At 42.9% G+C, this 16215-nt stretch overlaps 1 protein-coding gene across 5 annotated transcripts in view; it reads left to right on the top strand.

The window, feature by feature from the left end:
• The first annotated feature begins 8947 nt into the window (after positions 1-8947).
• The window catches only part of NCEH1 (neutral cholesterol ester hydrolase 1), an 86548-nt gene continuing 79280 nt past the window's right edge, over positions 8948-16215 (top strand). For 3 of the 5 annotated variants that reach the window (XM_011940998.1, XM_011940997.1, XM_011940996.1), the window contains exon 1: positions 8948-9316. Coding sequence is in view for 2 of the 5 variants with exons in the window: in XM_011940997.1 (XP_011796387.1) it covers positions 9083-9316 (234 nt within the window). In the remaining 3 variants the exon portion in view is untranslated. The remainder of the gene's footprint in view (positions 9317-16215) is intronic. The other 2 variants (XM_011940999.1, XM_011941000.1) reach the window with 2 other exon arrangements.

Here is a 16215-nt window from a genome sequence, read left to right as displayed (position 1 = left end):
TATAGTTACTGGAAATTGCCATGCTTCAAGTTCTCCCTTGGCTCTTGCCTTTTGAATAGAATTTTGTATAGCACCACCAATTGCTCCAGGTTTTAATGTTGCAAGTACAGGAGCAGTAAGTTTTGTAGCTAATTCATCTTCTCACTCATTAAGGGGAGAGACAGGAGGTGGCCTTTCACTTAATTTAGCGGGTAGAGCCAACAGGCTGGTAAAACATACTTTTTTCAGTTTCCCTTTCTTTTATTTTCCTCCATTTCCTGTTCCTCACATTCAGAATCTGAAGTTAGTTTTTTACACTTGTCCTCTTCCGCATCTGAATCTGCCTCATTGTCTGTTTTAAAATGGCTCAAGAGCTACTTTTATTAGTGGCCACATTAACCAAACCAAGACTGGAAATTTTGCTCCATCTTTATATGCTTTTTTAAAATCTCTGCCAATTCTCTCCCATTCATCCAACTCTGTAGTCCCTTGTTCTGGGAACCATGGGCAAAACTGCTTTACTGCACTAAAGAGTGATAACAAATTACTAAATACCACTCTCCCTCTTCGTAATAAATGCCTTAAGAAATTTAAATAAGCAGAATGTCTGCTTTCACTTTGTCCCATTGTTTCCCTGATTCTTGTGAGTGCTCAGCTTTCCCACTGAGCTTCTTTTAGACGTCCTCGGGTGTCCTTTGATGACGCATCCTCCGCTTTCACACACTCTAGAGTTCCTTCATCAGGGGCTTTGTCGCCCCACATTGCACACCAGGAATGTTGGGGTGATCAGACCCAGCACCAGGTTGTGGGGGTGACAAAGTCCGGTGGAGTCAAAGGATTGAGAAAAAGTTTGAGAAGTAAAGTGGGACCAGGGGTCCATCGCGACTGTGGAGGCTGCAAAGGCCCTGAGGGCTGGAAGCCCACGCTATTTATTGGTAATCTAACAAAGAAACAGGTGGTGAGAATGTGGAAGTCAAAAGGGCAGGCACATGATCTACAGTGGTGACAGTTTAGCATTTATATGGAACATGTTCTGCTACTTGAGATAGTGGGAATACAATCGATCTAGGAGCCTAGGAGGGCTAGAAGCAAGGAGCCAGCAAGTCTAGACCCATTCCAGGGGACATTATGTCAGACATGCAAGCCCTGCCTCAGCTTTCTTCCCAACACTCAGCTTTTTTCCCAACAATAGGTCACAAAGACCCTGCTGATAAAACATGATGCAGTAAAGAAGCTGGCCAAAACCCACCAAAACCAAGGTGGCAAGGAAAGTGACCTCTGGTCATCTTCACTGCTCATTATATGCTAATTATAAGACATTAGAATGCTAAAAGACACTCCCACCAGCGCCATGACAGTTTACAGATGCCATGGCAATGTCAGGAAGTTACCCTCTTTGGTCTAAAATGGGGAGGAACCCTCAGTTCTAGGAATTGCCCACCCCTTTCCCAGAAAACTCATGAATAATCCACCCCTTGCTTAGCATATAATCAAGAAATAACTCTAAGTGTACTTGGTCGAGCAGCCCATGCCACTGCTCTGCCTATGGAGTAGCCATTCTTTCATTTCTTTGCTCTTTTTTTTTGAGACAAAGTCTCACTCTTGTCGCCTGAGCTAGAGTGCAATGGCACAATCTCAGCTCACTGCAACCTCTGCTTCCCGGGTTCAAGTGATTCTCCTGCCTCTGCCTCCCAAGTAGCTGGAATTTCAGGTGCCTGCCACCATGTCCAGCTAATTTTTTGTATTTTTAGTGGAGATAGGGTTTCACCACATTGGGTAGGCTGGTCACGAACTCCTGACCTCAAGAGATCCGCCTATATGAGTGATGTCTTTCTAAGAGGAGAAAAGATAGAAAGACCAACACACAGAGAAGACAGCCATGGGACGACGGAGGCAGAGACTGGGGGCATTTACAAGCCCAGGAACACCAAGGATTTCCAGCAACCTCTGAAGCTAGGATGAGGCAAGGAAGAATCCTCCCTTAGTCCCTGTCAACACGTTGGCCATACCAACACCTAAAATCAACACCTTGAATTTAGCCTCCAGAACTTTAAGATAACTATATGTCTGTTGTTTTAAGCTACCAAGTCTGTGGTACTTTGTTACAGCAGTCAAATGAAACTAAACTAATCACTGAGGGCAAGATCCAGGAAACTGGGAAGTGAGGTACCAGGAGTGGTCCCTGCAATGTGTGTTTATGGTGGGAGGAGGAGGCAATATGATACTCCAGTTCAGGAAGCAACACTGTGGTTTTCCTGGAGTTGCCATGAGCCGACTCCAGGAAAAATTCAGCCTGGTCCAGGCTGGTCCAGGATGAATTTTTTAATAAACTCATAAATCTTTGGGGTGATGATATAACAGGTTGGTTTCAAAAAAGAGAGAAAATACTCATTTTATTCTTTGAACACAACCCTAGATTTTCTCTGTTAAGTGAGTATAATACCGTTTTGGTTGGCAAGATCAAGTATGAGCTTCAAACCATAACCAGTAGAGGGCGTTATGCAAAATAGGCAGACACTTACATAAAGGTAGTCATTGACAAGCCATTTTTTGAAACATATCATGTAGTGATTTAGACCTTAATTAAATGTCAACATTGCATTTAGACCAGAGAATGTTGCTGAATACAATGTGGAGTAGACCAAAAACAGTTTAAAGACTTTTATTACTTTGTATCAGTCTTTGTATTTTATACTTACATAGTTTATATTAATGGCTTGATGCTTTGTTTCAGGGTTTGATATATCTTGTGTCCCTGGTAATATACTTGTATCATACACTTTGCATTATATAGTTTGTATAAGTGGTTTAATATGTTATGACACTTCAGTTATCCATCTTGGTTGTTCCCAAGTATAGCCCTGACACCTCCTATAAGGGTCCAACCTCTAAATCCAATGGCCTGCTGGACATCTCCATCAGGGTACTTTACCTGGAGCACATCACATGACTCAACTAATTTTTTTTTTTTTTTTTTTGAGATGGAGTCTCGCTGGAGTGCAGTGGCACGATCTTGGCTCACTGCAACCTCCACCTCCTGGGTTCAAGTGATTCTCCTGCCTCAGCCTCCTGAGCAGCTGGGATTACAGGAATGCACCACCACACCCAGCTAATTTTTGTATTTTTTAGTAGAGATGGGGTTTCACCATGTTGGCCAGGCTGGTCTTGATTTCCTGACCTTGTGATCCACCCGCCTCGGCGTCCCAAAGTGCTGGGATTACAGGTGTGAGCCATCATGCCCGGCCTAAACTCGTTCTTTTATCCCCACACCTGCTTTGTCTCTGATATTTCTTATGCCAGTTAATGACATTGCCCAAACCAGAAACTTTGAAGACATTACTGGCTCCATTCTCTCCCTCTCCCTTTCAAGAATCCAATTAGGAAATTCCATCAATTTAACTTCTCAATGATTTCCTTGCCTCTCTGTATTCACCACTGCTCCATGCCTCTAGTTCAGACAGACCCCTCTCTGACCACTTCCTCTTGGCCTCTTGTCAACTTTTCCTTCTCCTAACCAGTATATGCCAACGCCCTCTGGCCTGCTTTTCTTCTGATCCACCCTAGATCTTTACGCGCGCGCACGCGTGCACAGACACACACACACACACACACACACACACACAGAGATAGAGAGAGACACGCAGAACTTCTGTCTCATTCATTGTCATGGCTTCAGTTACAGGCTGAAGATTAACATTTACACCTCCAGCTTTTGTCTGGGAGCCTATGTACTGTCTCCACTTAAATCTTTTATAGATACCTCAAACCTAACTCTTCCAAGCTGAATTTATCATTTCCCCTTAAATCTTTCACCCTTTACCATTCTTTATCTCTGAAAAGACAACATCATTCTCCCATCTGCTTCAGCAAGTGACCTGGAAATTCATCTTGACACCTTTACTCTGCCTTTACAAGTCCTCTTGATTCTACCTCTCAGGTATCTTTTGACTTTTTGTTCTCATTTTCATCACTTGATACAAATTTATGTAATACCGTCTCTATCTTGGACACCTTGAAAGCAACATCCTTGACTGGGTGCAGTGGGTCATGCCTGTAATCCTAGCACTTTGGGAAGCTGATGTGGATGGATTGCCTGAGCTCAGGAGTTCGAGACCAGCCTGGGCAACACAGTGAAACCCCGTCTCTACTAAAATACAACAACAACAACAAAAATTAGCCAGGCATGGCAGCGTGCACCTGTAGTCCTAGCTACTCAGGAAGCTGAGACAGGATAATTGCTTGAACCCGGGAAGTGGACATTGCAGTGAGCTGAGATTGCGCCACTGCACTCCAATCTAGGCAACAGAGTGAGACTCTGTCTCCAAAAAAACAAACCAAAAAGCAAAACCAAAAAAACAAAAAAAGCAACATCCTCCCAACTGCTTCGTTCTCTCCCCACAAACATACCCTCTACCAGAGTGATCTAATGCACAGCCTTCAACGCCTCCCCACTGCCTAAACGATAATGTTCAAACTCCTCAATGATGTAACATACGTAGGAGGCCCTCCATTATGTGATCTCTAACTCTTCAGGTTATGCTCTCATTACGCTCCACCTCCCTGCATCTGATGCTCCAGAAATATTGAACTACGTGTAGTTCTCTGCTCCCATCACACTTCAGAATTCCCATATAATCTCTTCTTTCTGCTTGGGATGGTCTCACTTATTGTCTGCCTGTACACACACTCCTTTTCAGCCTGCAAAACTTGTTCAGTCATCGCCGTTTTTGAGTATTTTTTGAGTATTTCTTATTCCTCATTTTTCTGGAACAGAATTAATTTTGACTTCTTCCGTGTTACATCTCTGAACTTTGTACATATTTGAAACTATCTTACTTACCTGACTTTCTCTCTAACTAGAGCACTTTTTCACAGGGAAAGGAACTATATTTTCATCATGACAGCATCTACCACAATGCCTTACAGATAGCAAAACTCAATAAATGTTGAACAAAAAAATCTGCTTGTCTTGGATGAAGAAAACCACTTTACATGGTGTAATATATGGCATTTTGGGAAAATTATTTCAAGTGATAAAAATAAAGATTTTGTTAAGCAATGACATTGCTATGTCATATATTTAGATGCTAATAAAAATTATCTAAGACAATTCCATAAAAACAGAAAAGTCAATTGCTGCACTCAAACTATACCTTATTGCCTTAGAAGCATAGTATTTTGACTCTTTTTACCATCGTTCATAATTTATGAGTATGTCTTATCTCCCCTATTTCTAAAATATACCCAAAATCTGTCCCCTTGAATCCATTGTTAAACTAACTGTGCCTCCAGGCCACCATTGTATCTCATCTGGACTACTGCAAAAGCCACCTGACAGGTCTTCTCCACATGGCAGCTGTTGTGCTCCTTTTTAAATATATGAATAGATAAGATCAAGTCACTTCCCTGTTACAAAACCTCCAATTGCTTCCCATTGCACCAGAATATTCAAACTCCTTAACATGGCCTATGTGGTCCTAAATGATCTGCTTTTCTGCACCTATACTACCTCTGTGACTGAGCCTGTCCCGCCACCTCTTCCACACTACTCCTGCCTCACTAGCTTTTAGTGTTCCTTGATGGGGTTAGCACCTTAGAGCCCCTGCACCTGTTCCCTGCACCTCCACAACCCTGCATGGCAGGGTTCTCCTGTTATGCAGATATCAGCTCAAATGGCATCTCCTTAAAGAGGCCCCCTTTTCCACCCAATTTAAAGCAGCTCCCAGACACCCTGTTCTGTTTTCTCTCCTTCTTCTCCTTCTCCTTCTTCTTCTTGTTTTTTTTTTTTTTCTGAGATAGAGTTTCACTCTTGTTGCCCAGGCTAGAGTGTAATGCTGCAATCTCGGCTCACTGCAACCTACGCCTCTCAGGTTCAAGCAATTCTCCTGCCTCAGCCCCCCGAGTAGCTGGGATTACAGGCGCCCACCACCACGCTCAGCTAATTTTTGTAGTTTTAGTAGAGGCAGGGTTTCCCCATGTTGGCCAGGCGGGTCTCGAACTCCCAACCTCAAGTGATCTGCCCATCTTGGCCTCCCAAAGTGCTGGGATTACAGGCATGAGCCACCATGCCCAGCCGTTTTCTCTTCATTTTTAACCACTTAGCAGTAGAGCTGAGTGGTAAAGCACATGAGCGCTGGGCTCAGACTCTGGGCTCACATACCAGCTGGATGGCTTGGGCAAAGCACTTCATCTTTCAGTGTCTGCTTTTAGAGTAACAATGGCACCTACTTGGTAGAATCATTATGAAGCTAAATTAGTTAATAATATTCAAAGTGCTTACCACAGAATTACTTCATAGCAAGGCAAATTAATGCATGTTGCTTATTAATTTTTGTTTGTTTCTTTATTGTTTGGCTCTTCCTTTTGTATCTTGCTTATATCCTCCCCTGAACCCTCCCACCCTCCAAGCATATAAAAACAAAGAGTAGAGACCTTACGGCCTGCCTGCCACAACTTCTTTATTTCCCAATGCGGGCCAGGTATGTTTGTTGAATGAATGAAGTATTGAAAACAGGTGATGAAGGTGTTTATGTTTATCTCAAATTAGTCTCATTTAAAAAAACTCTCAGATCTACAAAGGCTCTCAGATTTCTGATCTGAGATTACTGCAGTTTCGTTGTTCTTTCTTAGTTTCTATCTCTTAGTGTACTGCTTAAGGGAAGTCACACTTCACCGATAGGCAGAAACAAATATTGCTACTATCACTTACAAACTAGAGGAATATGAACAAGCTGTTTGGCTGTGCTAATCCTCAAGAGGCTCATCTATAACACTGAGAGTGTCACTGCCAGTGGAAGAGGGAAGGCTGAGTTAGGTGTGGGGATTTTTGGATTTGTTTGCTTGTTTGTTTTTGGTTCAGTTTGGTTTTGTCATTAGCTCTAAGATCTATGTTTTCATGAACATATAGTCAAAATCTAGGAGAAAAATATTGTCGACAAAGTAAAACTTGAATTTATTTTGCAGATTTCCTGAAAGCAAGTAATGTAACTAAATCCAATAGTCAGCTTGGTTTATATCTCCAGGATTATTTGTAATCACCCATAAAGATTAGCTTCTGGCTGGGCATGGTAGTTCACAGCTGTAATCCCAGCACTTTGGGAGGCCAAGGTGGGCAGATCAACTGAAGTCAGGAGTTCAAGACCAGCCTGGCCAACATGGTGAAACCCTGTCTCTACTAAAAATACAAAATTAGCCAGGCGTGGTGGCAGACACCCGTAATCCTGGCTACTTGGGAGGCTGAGGCAGGAGAATGGCTTGAACCCTGGAGGCAGAGGTTGCAGTGAGCCAAGACTGCGCCATTGTACTCCAGCCTGGGCAACAAGAGGGAGACTCCATTTCAAAAAAAAAAAAAAAAAGGATTAGCTTCTAATTTTCCGCACATACACTCACACACAAACCTAAACATAAACATTCCTATCTGTGTAGAGTTATGAGCTTAACCAGTAACTTAAAAGCAGTGGCTCATGCCTGTAATCCCAGCACACTGGGGAGACAGGGTGGCCAGATCACGAGGTCAGGAGTTCGAGACCAGCCTGGCCAACACGGTGAAACCCCCATCTCTACTAAAAATACAAAAATTAGCTGGGCGTGGTGGTGGGCACCTGTAATCCCAGCTACTCGGGAGGCTGAGGCAGGAGAATTGCTTGAACCTGGGAGGCGGAGGTTGCAGTGAGCTAATGCCATTGCACTCCAGCCTGGGCGACAAGAGCAAGACTCCATCTCAAAAACAAAACAAAACAAAACAAAACAAACAAACAAAAAACAACAAAAACAACCCCCCAAAAAAAACAGAGCGAGAACTTGCTTGAAATACCATGAAAGTGTACCCTTCTTATCAGTTTTCCTTCAACTTTGAAGAGGAAGCCAACTGTTTCCTAAAAATATCATTATCAGAAGCAAATTTATGGTTATTTCACTTCTATTGATTAGATTAAATTAAAATTACTATCTTAAGATGCATAATTATATATACTAGGTGTTTTAAGACCTTCATCAGTAAGTTTGGAGTTGTCATCCTACTACTTTCTTGAAATAGGTCTTTAAATGTTTTCCTTTTGGATTTCTGGTTGAAATTTTGCTAGTGAAGTTTTCTCTCTCCCATTCAGTACTCACTCACCCCTCCTCATCCCCAATCATTAACAAGAAATCTGGGTTTAAATGTATTTCTGCTACCATTGATCCACTGAAAGAATTTTTTAGGTGATATCCACAAGTTTCTCCAATGAAAAGTTTTATTTGTTCCCTTTGTAGTAATTTGTGGAGAGATCTTCTGATGAAGAACTAAAATTCTGTGTCAAATTTTTACCCTCTAGTTTTAGCAGTCATTTATAATTTTCCGTGGTTACTAGTTGGCATTCTATTTTAAGAAAAGCCTTTCTTCTTTCATTTATTTATATTAATATAGATTGCTGAGTTTTATTTTAATCAATGGGTTATAATCCATTATGATGATTCATATTGATGGTAAAATTATCCCAGCTTTAGCCACTAGAAGACCCTTCAAGTTGGCAGCTGTGGACCTTTGACCAGTTCCTATCATTTTTTGAGCACTTCTGCATCTCTGGCACAACAGGTTCATCTTGTACTTTACAGCGCCAATCCTGGTATCAGCCTTTTCTCCAGAGGTGGTGTCAAAAAGCCGTGGTTCCTTTTATTGGAGCATGGAATTTAGAAACAAGACGTGGGTGCTAGATGTACTACTGGTCTTTCATTGCTTGAGCCAGAAGAATTTAGTATCTTCTTTTGCCATATATCAGCTAGAACTTACAAACCACTCCAAGTCTGGCTCCAGAAAACAGAATTTTTACTTCCTTTCTCAGTACTCTGAGTCAGAATGACCCACTTGCTTTGTCCAGAGACTCGTCACACTGAAACTATTTGCCATTTGAGACCCTCCAGGAGGAAAGCCATCCTCGCACGCATGCAGTACAAACCAGTGTCCTCCAGGGTCCGCTGTGCTACGGCCACCGCAGCGACAGAGCCTTCCCCAAACCTGGAGTGACTGCCACACTTTGCAAGGACACCGTAGAGGGGGCACGTCCGCGCTCCAACTTCCTCCCGACGCAGCCTCTGATTGGCTCCTGGGCTTATAAGAAACGCGTGAATGAGCAGCTGCCCCGGGCAGAAACTTGCCGGAGGTCTCCGGGTGGCATCGCCCTTTCCTCTTTGCCAACCTGCTGGCGAGCCGAGCCGGGGGAAGATGAGGTCGTCCTGTGTCCTGCTCACCGCCTTGGTGGCGCTGGCCGCCTATTACGTGTACATCCCGCTGCCCGGCTCTGTGTCCGACCCCTGGAAGCTGATGCTGCTGGACGCCACTTTCCGGGGTGCACAGCAAGTGGTGAGGTGCAGCCCAGCGCTGCTTCTCTCTTCCTCCTCTTACGCAATATTTGAAGGGGATACAAAATTCCTCCGCCGGGTTCCACGAAAACGCCGGTTTTTCCTAATGCGTCGAGACTATCGCTTTTTAAGGTGGTCCAATCAGGAATTTTCAGGGTATCGCGTTCGCCTTCTTGCTAGCAGCGGGCTAGATCTGCATTTCCCCGTCTGCGTTTGTGACAGGGAAGAAGTGCTTGATTAGAATATGACAACTATTTAAACCTTCGTCTGTCCTAAATATCTTCCTCTTCCTTGGTTTGCAACGTCAAAAGGCAAACACTTCAGCCTTTTGTAAACCACCCTTCCCCACACTGTCGTTCTCCCATAAGGGCCGGCAGAGAGTGAGTTAAATGTTTTTAGGAGAGCTCGGGAAAAGCAGGCTCTGGTTCCTGGGAATGCAGCCACCTTAGAAGCAGAAGCAGGCAAGGGCAGTCTCCCATTGTCCCCAGGCTGTGGAGCGCTCCGTTCTGGGACACAGCAGGCAGGGTTCTCCATCCAAGCACTTGAGGAACCGTAGGGATTTCTCGTTTCACCCGAGGCAGATCTCAGTTCAGCCCAAGAAAGGGGACTGGGAGGCTGGGCTGGCCGAAAGGAGGTGAGGAGGCGTTTCACCCGAGGCAGATCTCAGCTCAGCCCAAGAACGGGAACTGGGAGTCTGGGCTGGCTGAAAGGAGGTGAGGAGGCGGCAGCCCTGGTTTGCATGATGCATGTTTTCTGCTTGCCCTACAGCATTTATTTTATGTTCTTGGCTGTCAGATAACCTTTTCCTGAGTGAGGTTACCTGCCTTAACCTCACTTCTCTGAGGGTAGCATTTCTCTCCACTGTATCATGGGTGTGTGTTCATTCCTCCCATAGACAGGAAAATGTAACTGTCTCTGGTTTATTCCATGGTAAGAGGCATTATTTTTAGTGTCAGAGAATCTAAAATCTAAACTACAGTCTGCAGCCAAGGCTGAGCCCTCTGATTGGACAGTATTTCTGAGCAGCCTGCTCTATCTAAACTCTAACCTTCTCCAAAACTAAGCCTCCTCCCTCCTCACAACCTTGGGCTTTAATCTCAGAATATTTGTATAAACTCCTTCTTTCAGAAATGACAACTAGAGAAAGAGGAAAAAAAATCATTTCAACCTGAGAAAGCTGATTTTTAAAAAATGATGATTTTTCCCAGAGGGTTTATATTCCTATTCCCTGTCCATTCACTATGTGTAGGATTACATAATCTGTGGGGCTTTATCCTGTGAAAAGTCCCCTTACTAGGGTATTGTAGCTATTGTAGCACATTCCTAACATGGATTTGCTTTTCCTGAATTCAGCCACATTCTCATCTCCAAAGCTCTTTTTCTCTCTTACGAAAGGTCTATGAAACTATAGACCTCTGTCCCCCTTCCTTTTCTCCTGCTTCCTATAATGTTGACATGGTGAAAATGATCATCCCCTTCTTTAGTACTGGTGTCAATAAAGTCAGTCTTGGTGTAGGAAGCCCTGCAATCCCTCTCCTCCCCCATGAAATTATGTAATTTGAAAGTAATACCCTTCAAAGATTGAGGAACAGTGATGTTTACTTGGTGTTTACCTGGGTGGGTTAATGGTCTTCTACAATAGCTTAAACATAGGAAAACAGGAAAAAGTCAAACTCCTATGTTGGCTGCAGAGATTATTCTTAGTTTTCAGGTCACCAAAGAAGGCTTCTCCATCATAAGTAATCTTGGACAAGCTAGGTTTGGAGAAAAGCTTTTCTTTCCCAGCTAGGCTTGCCAACCCATCAAGGACAAGGCTGTGTAAGGTTCTCCACAGAGTATACCCTCAGGTGGTGCTTGAGAATGATAGTGGGTGTAATCTGAAGTCAGGAATAGATGAGGTAACCAGTGTTCTCACCTGACACTGTGGCTCAGGAGTGGATTTGCAGAGAAATGGCTCTTACCACTTCTCTTCTAAATTGTGAAATATCAGAAAGATCATTATTCAGATGGAAACATATTCTACCCAATAAAGCAATTTACCAGTGTCACCTCAAATCTTCCTGAACTTTCCCTGTAAAATAGGGCAATATCTACCTTGTAGGTTTGCTGTAAGGTCTAGTAATGTATTTAAGTGCCTGGTACTTGTAGTGAGTCTTCTAGTTGTCCCAAAGGGTTCATTGTGGATTGTGGGAACATCTATAAGAATGCTCACCTTTTTTGAAGCAATAAAATAAATATAAACTTGAAATAATTTATCTAGTTGAAACCTGGAGTGCTACTACTAAATTGCATGGTGTCATGGCCTGGCGCGGTGGCTTGCACCTGTAATCCCAGGACTTTGGGAGACCAAGGCAGGTAGATCACGAGGTCAGGAGTTCGAGACCAGCAGCCTTGCCAACATAGTGAAACCTCGTCTCTACTAAAAATACAAAAAATTAGCCAGGCCTGGTGGCAGGTGCCTGTAGTCCCAGCTACTTGGGAGACTGAGGCAGGAGAATCGCTTGAATCCAGGAGGCGGAGGTTGCGGTGAGTTGAGATCATGCCACTGCACTCCAGCCTGGGCAACAAGAGTGAAACTCTGTCTCAAATCAATAAATAAGTAAATAAATAGCATGACGTCAACCTTGTTACTCAAATAATTTTAGTTTGAATTGATTGGCTCAATTACAAAATCTATTGAAGCTGTTTGAGAGATTAAGCTCAGCCTATTTCCTAACACAGCGTCAGGCGCCTACCATCAAGAAATGTGAATGTTATTCTCTTGTCATTGGCAAATACTTCACCCTTTACTACTCTTTATCTCCTTTATCTTGTGCAGTGAGTCAGATTATTGAGATTATGTTCATTGCACTTTTCTTCGTTGGGGTTCCCCATAGTCCCTAAGGAGAAGCTACTTAGGATCTCTCTGACTCATCTCAAATACAAATGCTGTTAGAATCACCTAAGAACTGTTTAAAACAAAACAAAACAAACAAACAAACAAAAAACACTTGATGCTAAGGTTACACCACATACCAAACTTACTTAGAATCTCTGGGAGATGAATGTTCTTAGCAGTGTTTAAGAAAAGTTCCGGCCGGGCACAGTGGCTCACTCCTGTAATCCCAGCACTTTGGGAGGCCAAGGCAGGTGGATCACGAGACCATCCTGGCTAATAGGATGAAACCCCGTCTCTACTGAAAATACAAAAAAATTAGCCTGGCGTGGTGGCGGTTGCCTGTAGTCCCAGCTACTCGGGAGAACGGTGTGAACCCGGGAGGCGGAGCTTGCAGTGAGCCGAGATTGCCACTGCACTGCAGCCTGGGCAACAGTGCGAGACTCCGTCTCAATAATAATAATTAATAATAATAATAGTAATAATAAAAGAAAAGTTCCCCAGATGATCTTAATTGCAGCAAAACTTGAGGACCAATGCTCTATAAGATAAAAGGCATTGCTGTTGTAGACAATATATTTTCCTTAAACGGCATGTTATATTGCATACATGTTGCTGGAAATGAGCCCCTTTGCATTAGCATGGATTAGTTCATCAGATTAGTTGATACTTTGGCCCTAAGGGGATAAAATGCTAGCTAGGCAAATTTCAGTGTTATAGCAAAGCCACCAGAAGAGGTGAGCAGTGGAAAAGCACAAACAAAAGTAGCTCTGGGAAGGGCAGAGGTGTAATTTAGATGACCAGGCAGCAGGAGACTAGAGGAACAAAAGAAGAGAGTCTGGGGAAGTCCTGAAGGCTGATTTCCAAATGCTATGCAGACAGATTTTTTTTTTTTAAATGGTAATCTCAGTGCAGGTTAAAATACTGAGAAGTGTACACTGCTGGAGAAAAATGTATGTTAGAACCACGTTTTTGTAGAATGGTTTGGCAATATCCATCAGAAGCCTTAGCAGTGTGTTTCTTTTTTGACCCCATAATGCCTCTAAGATGGAATTTATGGTAAGTAATGATGGATATAGGCAAACCTCTAGCTATAAAGATGGAAACATTTTACAGGATTAAAAAACTTGTTCATCAGCACCATAAGACAAAAATTAAAAAAACCAAAAACTTGTTGAACTAGTTTAAAAGGACTGCCACTTATAATAGACGTGAAGGAACATTCAGCAATCTTTTTTTTTTTATTTGCAGCACCGTTTCAACGAATGAAGGCCGGGCATGGTGGCTCATGCCTGGAATCCTAGCACTTTGGGAGGCCAAGGCGGGCAGATTACCTGAGGTCAAAAGTTCAAGACCAGCCTGGCCAATATGATATGGTGAAACCCTGTCTCTACTAAAAAATACAAAAAATTAGGCGGGTGCAGGGGTGCGCGCCTGTAATTCCAGCTACTTGGGAGTCTGAGGTGCCACTGCATTCTAGCCTGGGCTACAGAGTGAGACTTCATCTCAAAAAAAAAAAAAAAAGAAAAAATTTAAGAGCAGTAAAAGACTAAATAATGGTAAATTCATATTTGGGAATACTAGGCAGTTAAAAAAAATTTAGGTTGTAAAATGTTTAATGACTTGCAAAAGATGTGTACTATGTGTTAAGCAGGAAAAGGCTGTAAAATAGCATATACACTATATATCAAAACATGTATCTATGTTTGTATAGAAAAAGCAGAAAGATATAATTTAAAACATGATTTTTTCTTCTGGGCCATAAGGTTGTATCTTCAGTTTTCATATTGGTATATTCTAGATTTTCTACAATGAACATGTAGTAATAAATTATTTTAAAACTTCTTTTATCCAGGCATGGTAGCTCATGCCTGTAACCCCAGCACTTTGGGAGACTGTTGCGCCAAACCCCCATTAACCTCAGTAGTGAAGGCACCAGGTTGAAGAGGCTGAAGAAGATTCCCAGAGCCTGCAGACAAGACATGCTTTTTGTTGTTGTTGAGATGGAGTCTCACTCTGTCACCCAGGCTGGAGTGCAGTGGCGTGATCTCAGCTCACTGCAACGCCCACCTCTGGGTTCAAGTGATTCTCGTGCCTCAGCCTCTGGAGTAGCTGGGATTACAGGTGTATACCACCATGCCTGGCTAATTGTTGTACTTTTTTAGTAAGGATGGGGTTTCGCCATGTTGGCCAGGCTGGTTTTGAACTCCTGACCTCAGGTGATCCACCAGCCTTGGCCTCCTAAAATGCTGAGATTCCAGGCATGAGCCACCGTGCCCAGCCAAAACATAGGGTTTTATTAGGGGCTTACAAACAAGGGAAGGAGTTCAGTGGTGGTGGGCTGGACAGAAGAACTACTTTATATATAGAAATGGGCCATTGGCAGCAGGCTGGACAACGTATCTGTCTTTCTGCAGTACAGTGGTGGCAGGCAGGGCAGGAAAACCACAACTGCCTGCAAACATGCAGTTTACATAGCATTGTCGCTTGATGGCCTCCCCCTAATGAGTTCCACCTGGCAACCTTCATTTAACCCAAAACTCAGGGCCCTGATACCCTGTACACCCAATGTTCCATGGTGGGGATTACTCACATGTTTATCATAGATAAGGAAAAAATCACTGGGTTGGGCACTTGGGGACTCCCTAGCTCAGAACACACATTTAGGTGTGTCAGTCCTACAGGGTCATTCTCAGAATGTGCTTCGGTTATTGCTATCAGCTGAGTTTACAGAGGCTGAGGTGCAAGAATCACTTGAGGTCAGGAGTTCGAGAGCAGCCTGGGCAACATAGTGAGACGGTGCCAGCCTCCCCATCTCTACAAAAAAATGTATTAAAAAATAACTTTTTCCCCCAGGGATAATTTTTCTGTTTCTAAAGTGGAATTGATGTGCGTATGCATATCAATGTATATTTTAGTATTTGCTTTATGAGGAAAACCGAATTTCTTTTAAAAAGACTTCACTGGCTCCCCTGATATAGCTATCATAGTGCCATGCTTTGTGCTCAGTTACCTGGACTTAACATGAATTGAAATCCTGTGTGAAGCTTTGGGGAGACACTGAAGTGACTAGAAGAAACCACAGTCTAGTAGGATGGAGAAGTCATGTTAATATATAGCTATTAAAAAGCTAGGAGCTGAGAGGTGTAGAGCAGGTGTAGTTACAAAATCTCATAGGAGGGGGTTTAGAATGTATAGTTTAGAAGAGCGATAAACTCTTCTAAAGAGTGATCCTGCTGCTTTGGCTTCCCAAAGTGCTGGGATCACAGGCATGAGCCACCATGCCTACCTGTAATTGAATTTTCAAGTGAAAAACCGGACTATATTGCCTGCCTAATCTGAGGTGCATCATATTATGAAATTTTAACAAGCTCTTTTTCAGTGTTTAATAAAATTAAAACCCTGGAAGTCGTCACTTATTAAATGAACACCAAGGCGAGGAGCTGGTCTGGCAAAACAGAAATGTGTAAGGCAGTTACCTAAACTTGAGAAGCTTGCAGTCAAGTGAGGGATGATAAACCAACTGCCAGTGTTAAGGTGGGCACTTGAATGATGGAAGGAAAATGTGACAAAGGTAATAATGGTGTCCTAAGGGAGCTCGGAGCATGAGCCTGGCTTGTCTTGACTATTCTCTAACTTACTACTGCTTATGCTATGAATCTTTTCAGCAACATAATGTAAAAGAAGTGCTGAAATAGGTATTTTTGCTGTGTGTTCCCCTGTTTCTTATGGGTGACAGTGCTTTTGGACTAGTTGATCAAGGATTTTTATCATGCCAAATGTCCCCAAAGTTGTTGAGACTTAATGTCACCTCACCTGAATTCTCTGTGCATGATGTGCTTTTGGGCTGAGTGGGTGTGGTTTAAATGACAGCTCAGCTGGAAACTGCAGAATTCCAACGTGCTAACCTCTTTCATAACAGTTTTGAACTGGAATATTTACTATTGTCAGGTAAATTTAACTTTAAAACATCAGTAAATAATGATTGTCCAGAAATTGTGATGATGCCTCTTTCTTCATGCACA

Source organism: Colobus angolensis, unplaced genomic scaffold (assembly GCF_000951035.1).
Source record: "Colobus angolensis palliatus isolate OR3802 unplaced genomic scaffold, Cang.pa_1.0 Scaffold197, whole genome shotgun sequence".
Taxonomy (NCBI): Eukaryota; Metazoa; Chordata; class Mammalia; order Primates; family Cercopithecidae; genus Colobus; species Colobus angolensis.
Note: the sequence above shows the minus strand (reverse complement) of the source record. Positions and strands in the feature narration are given on the sequence as shown.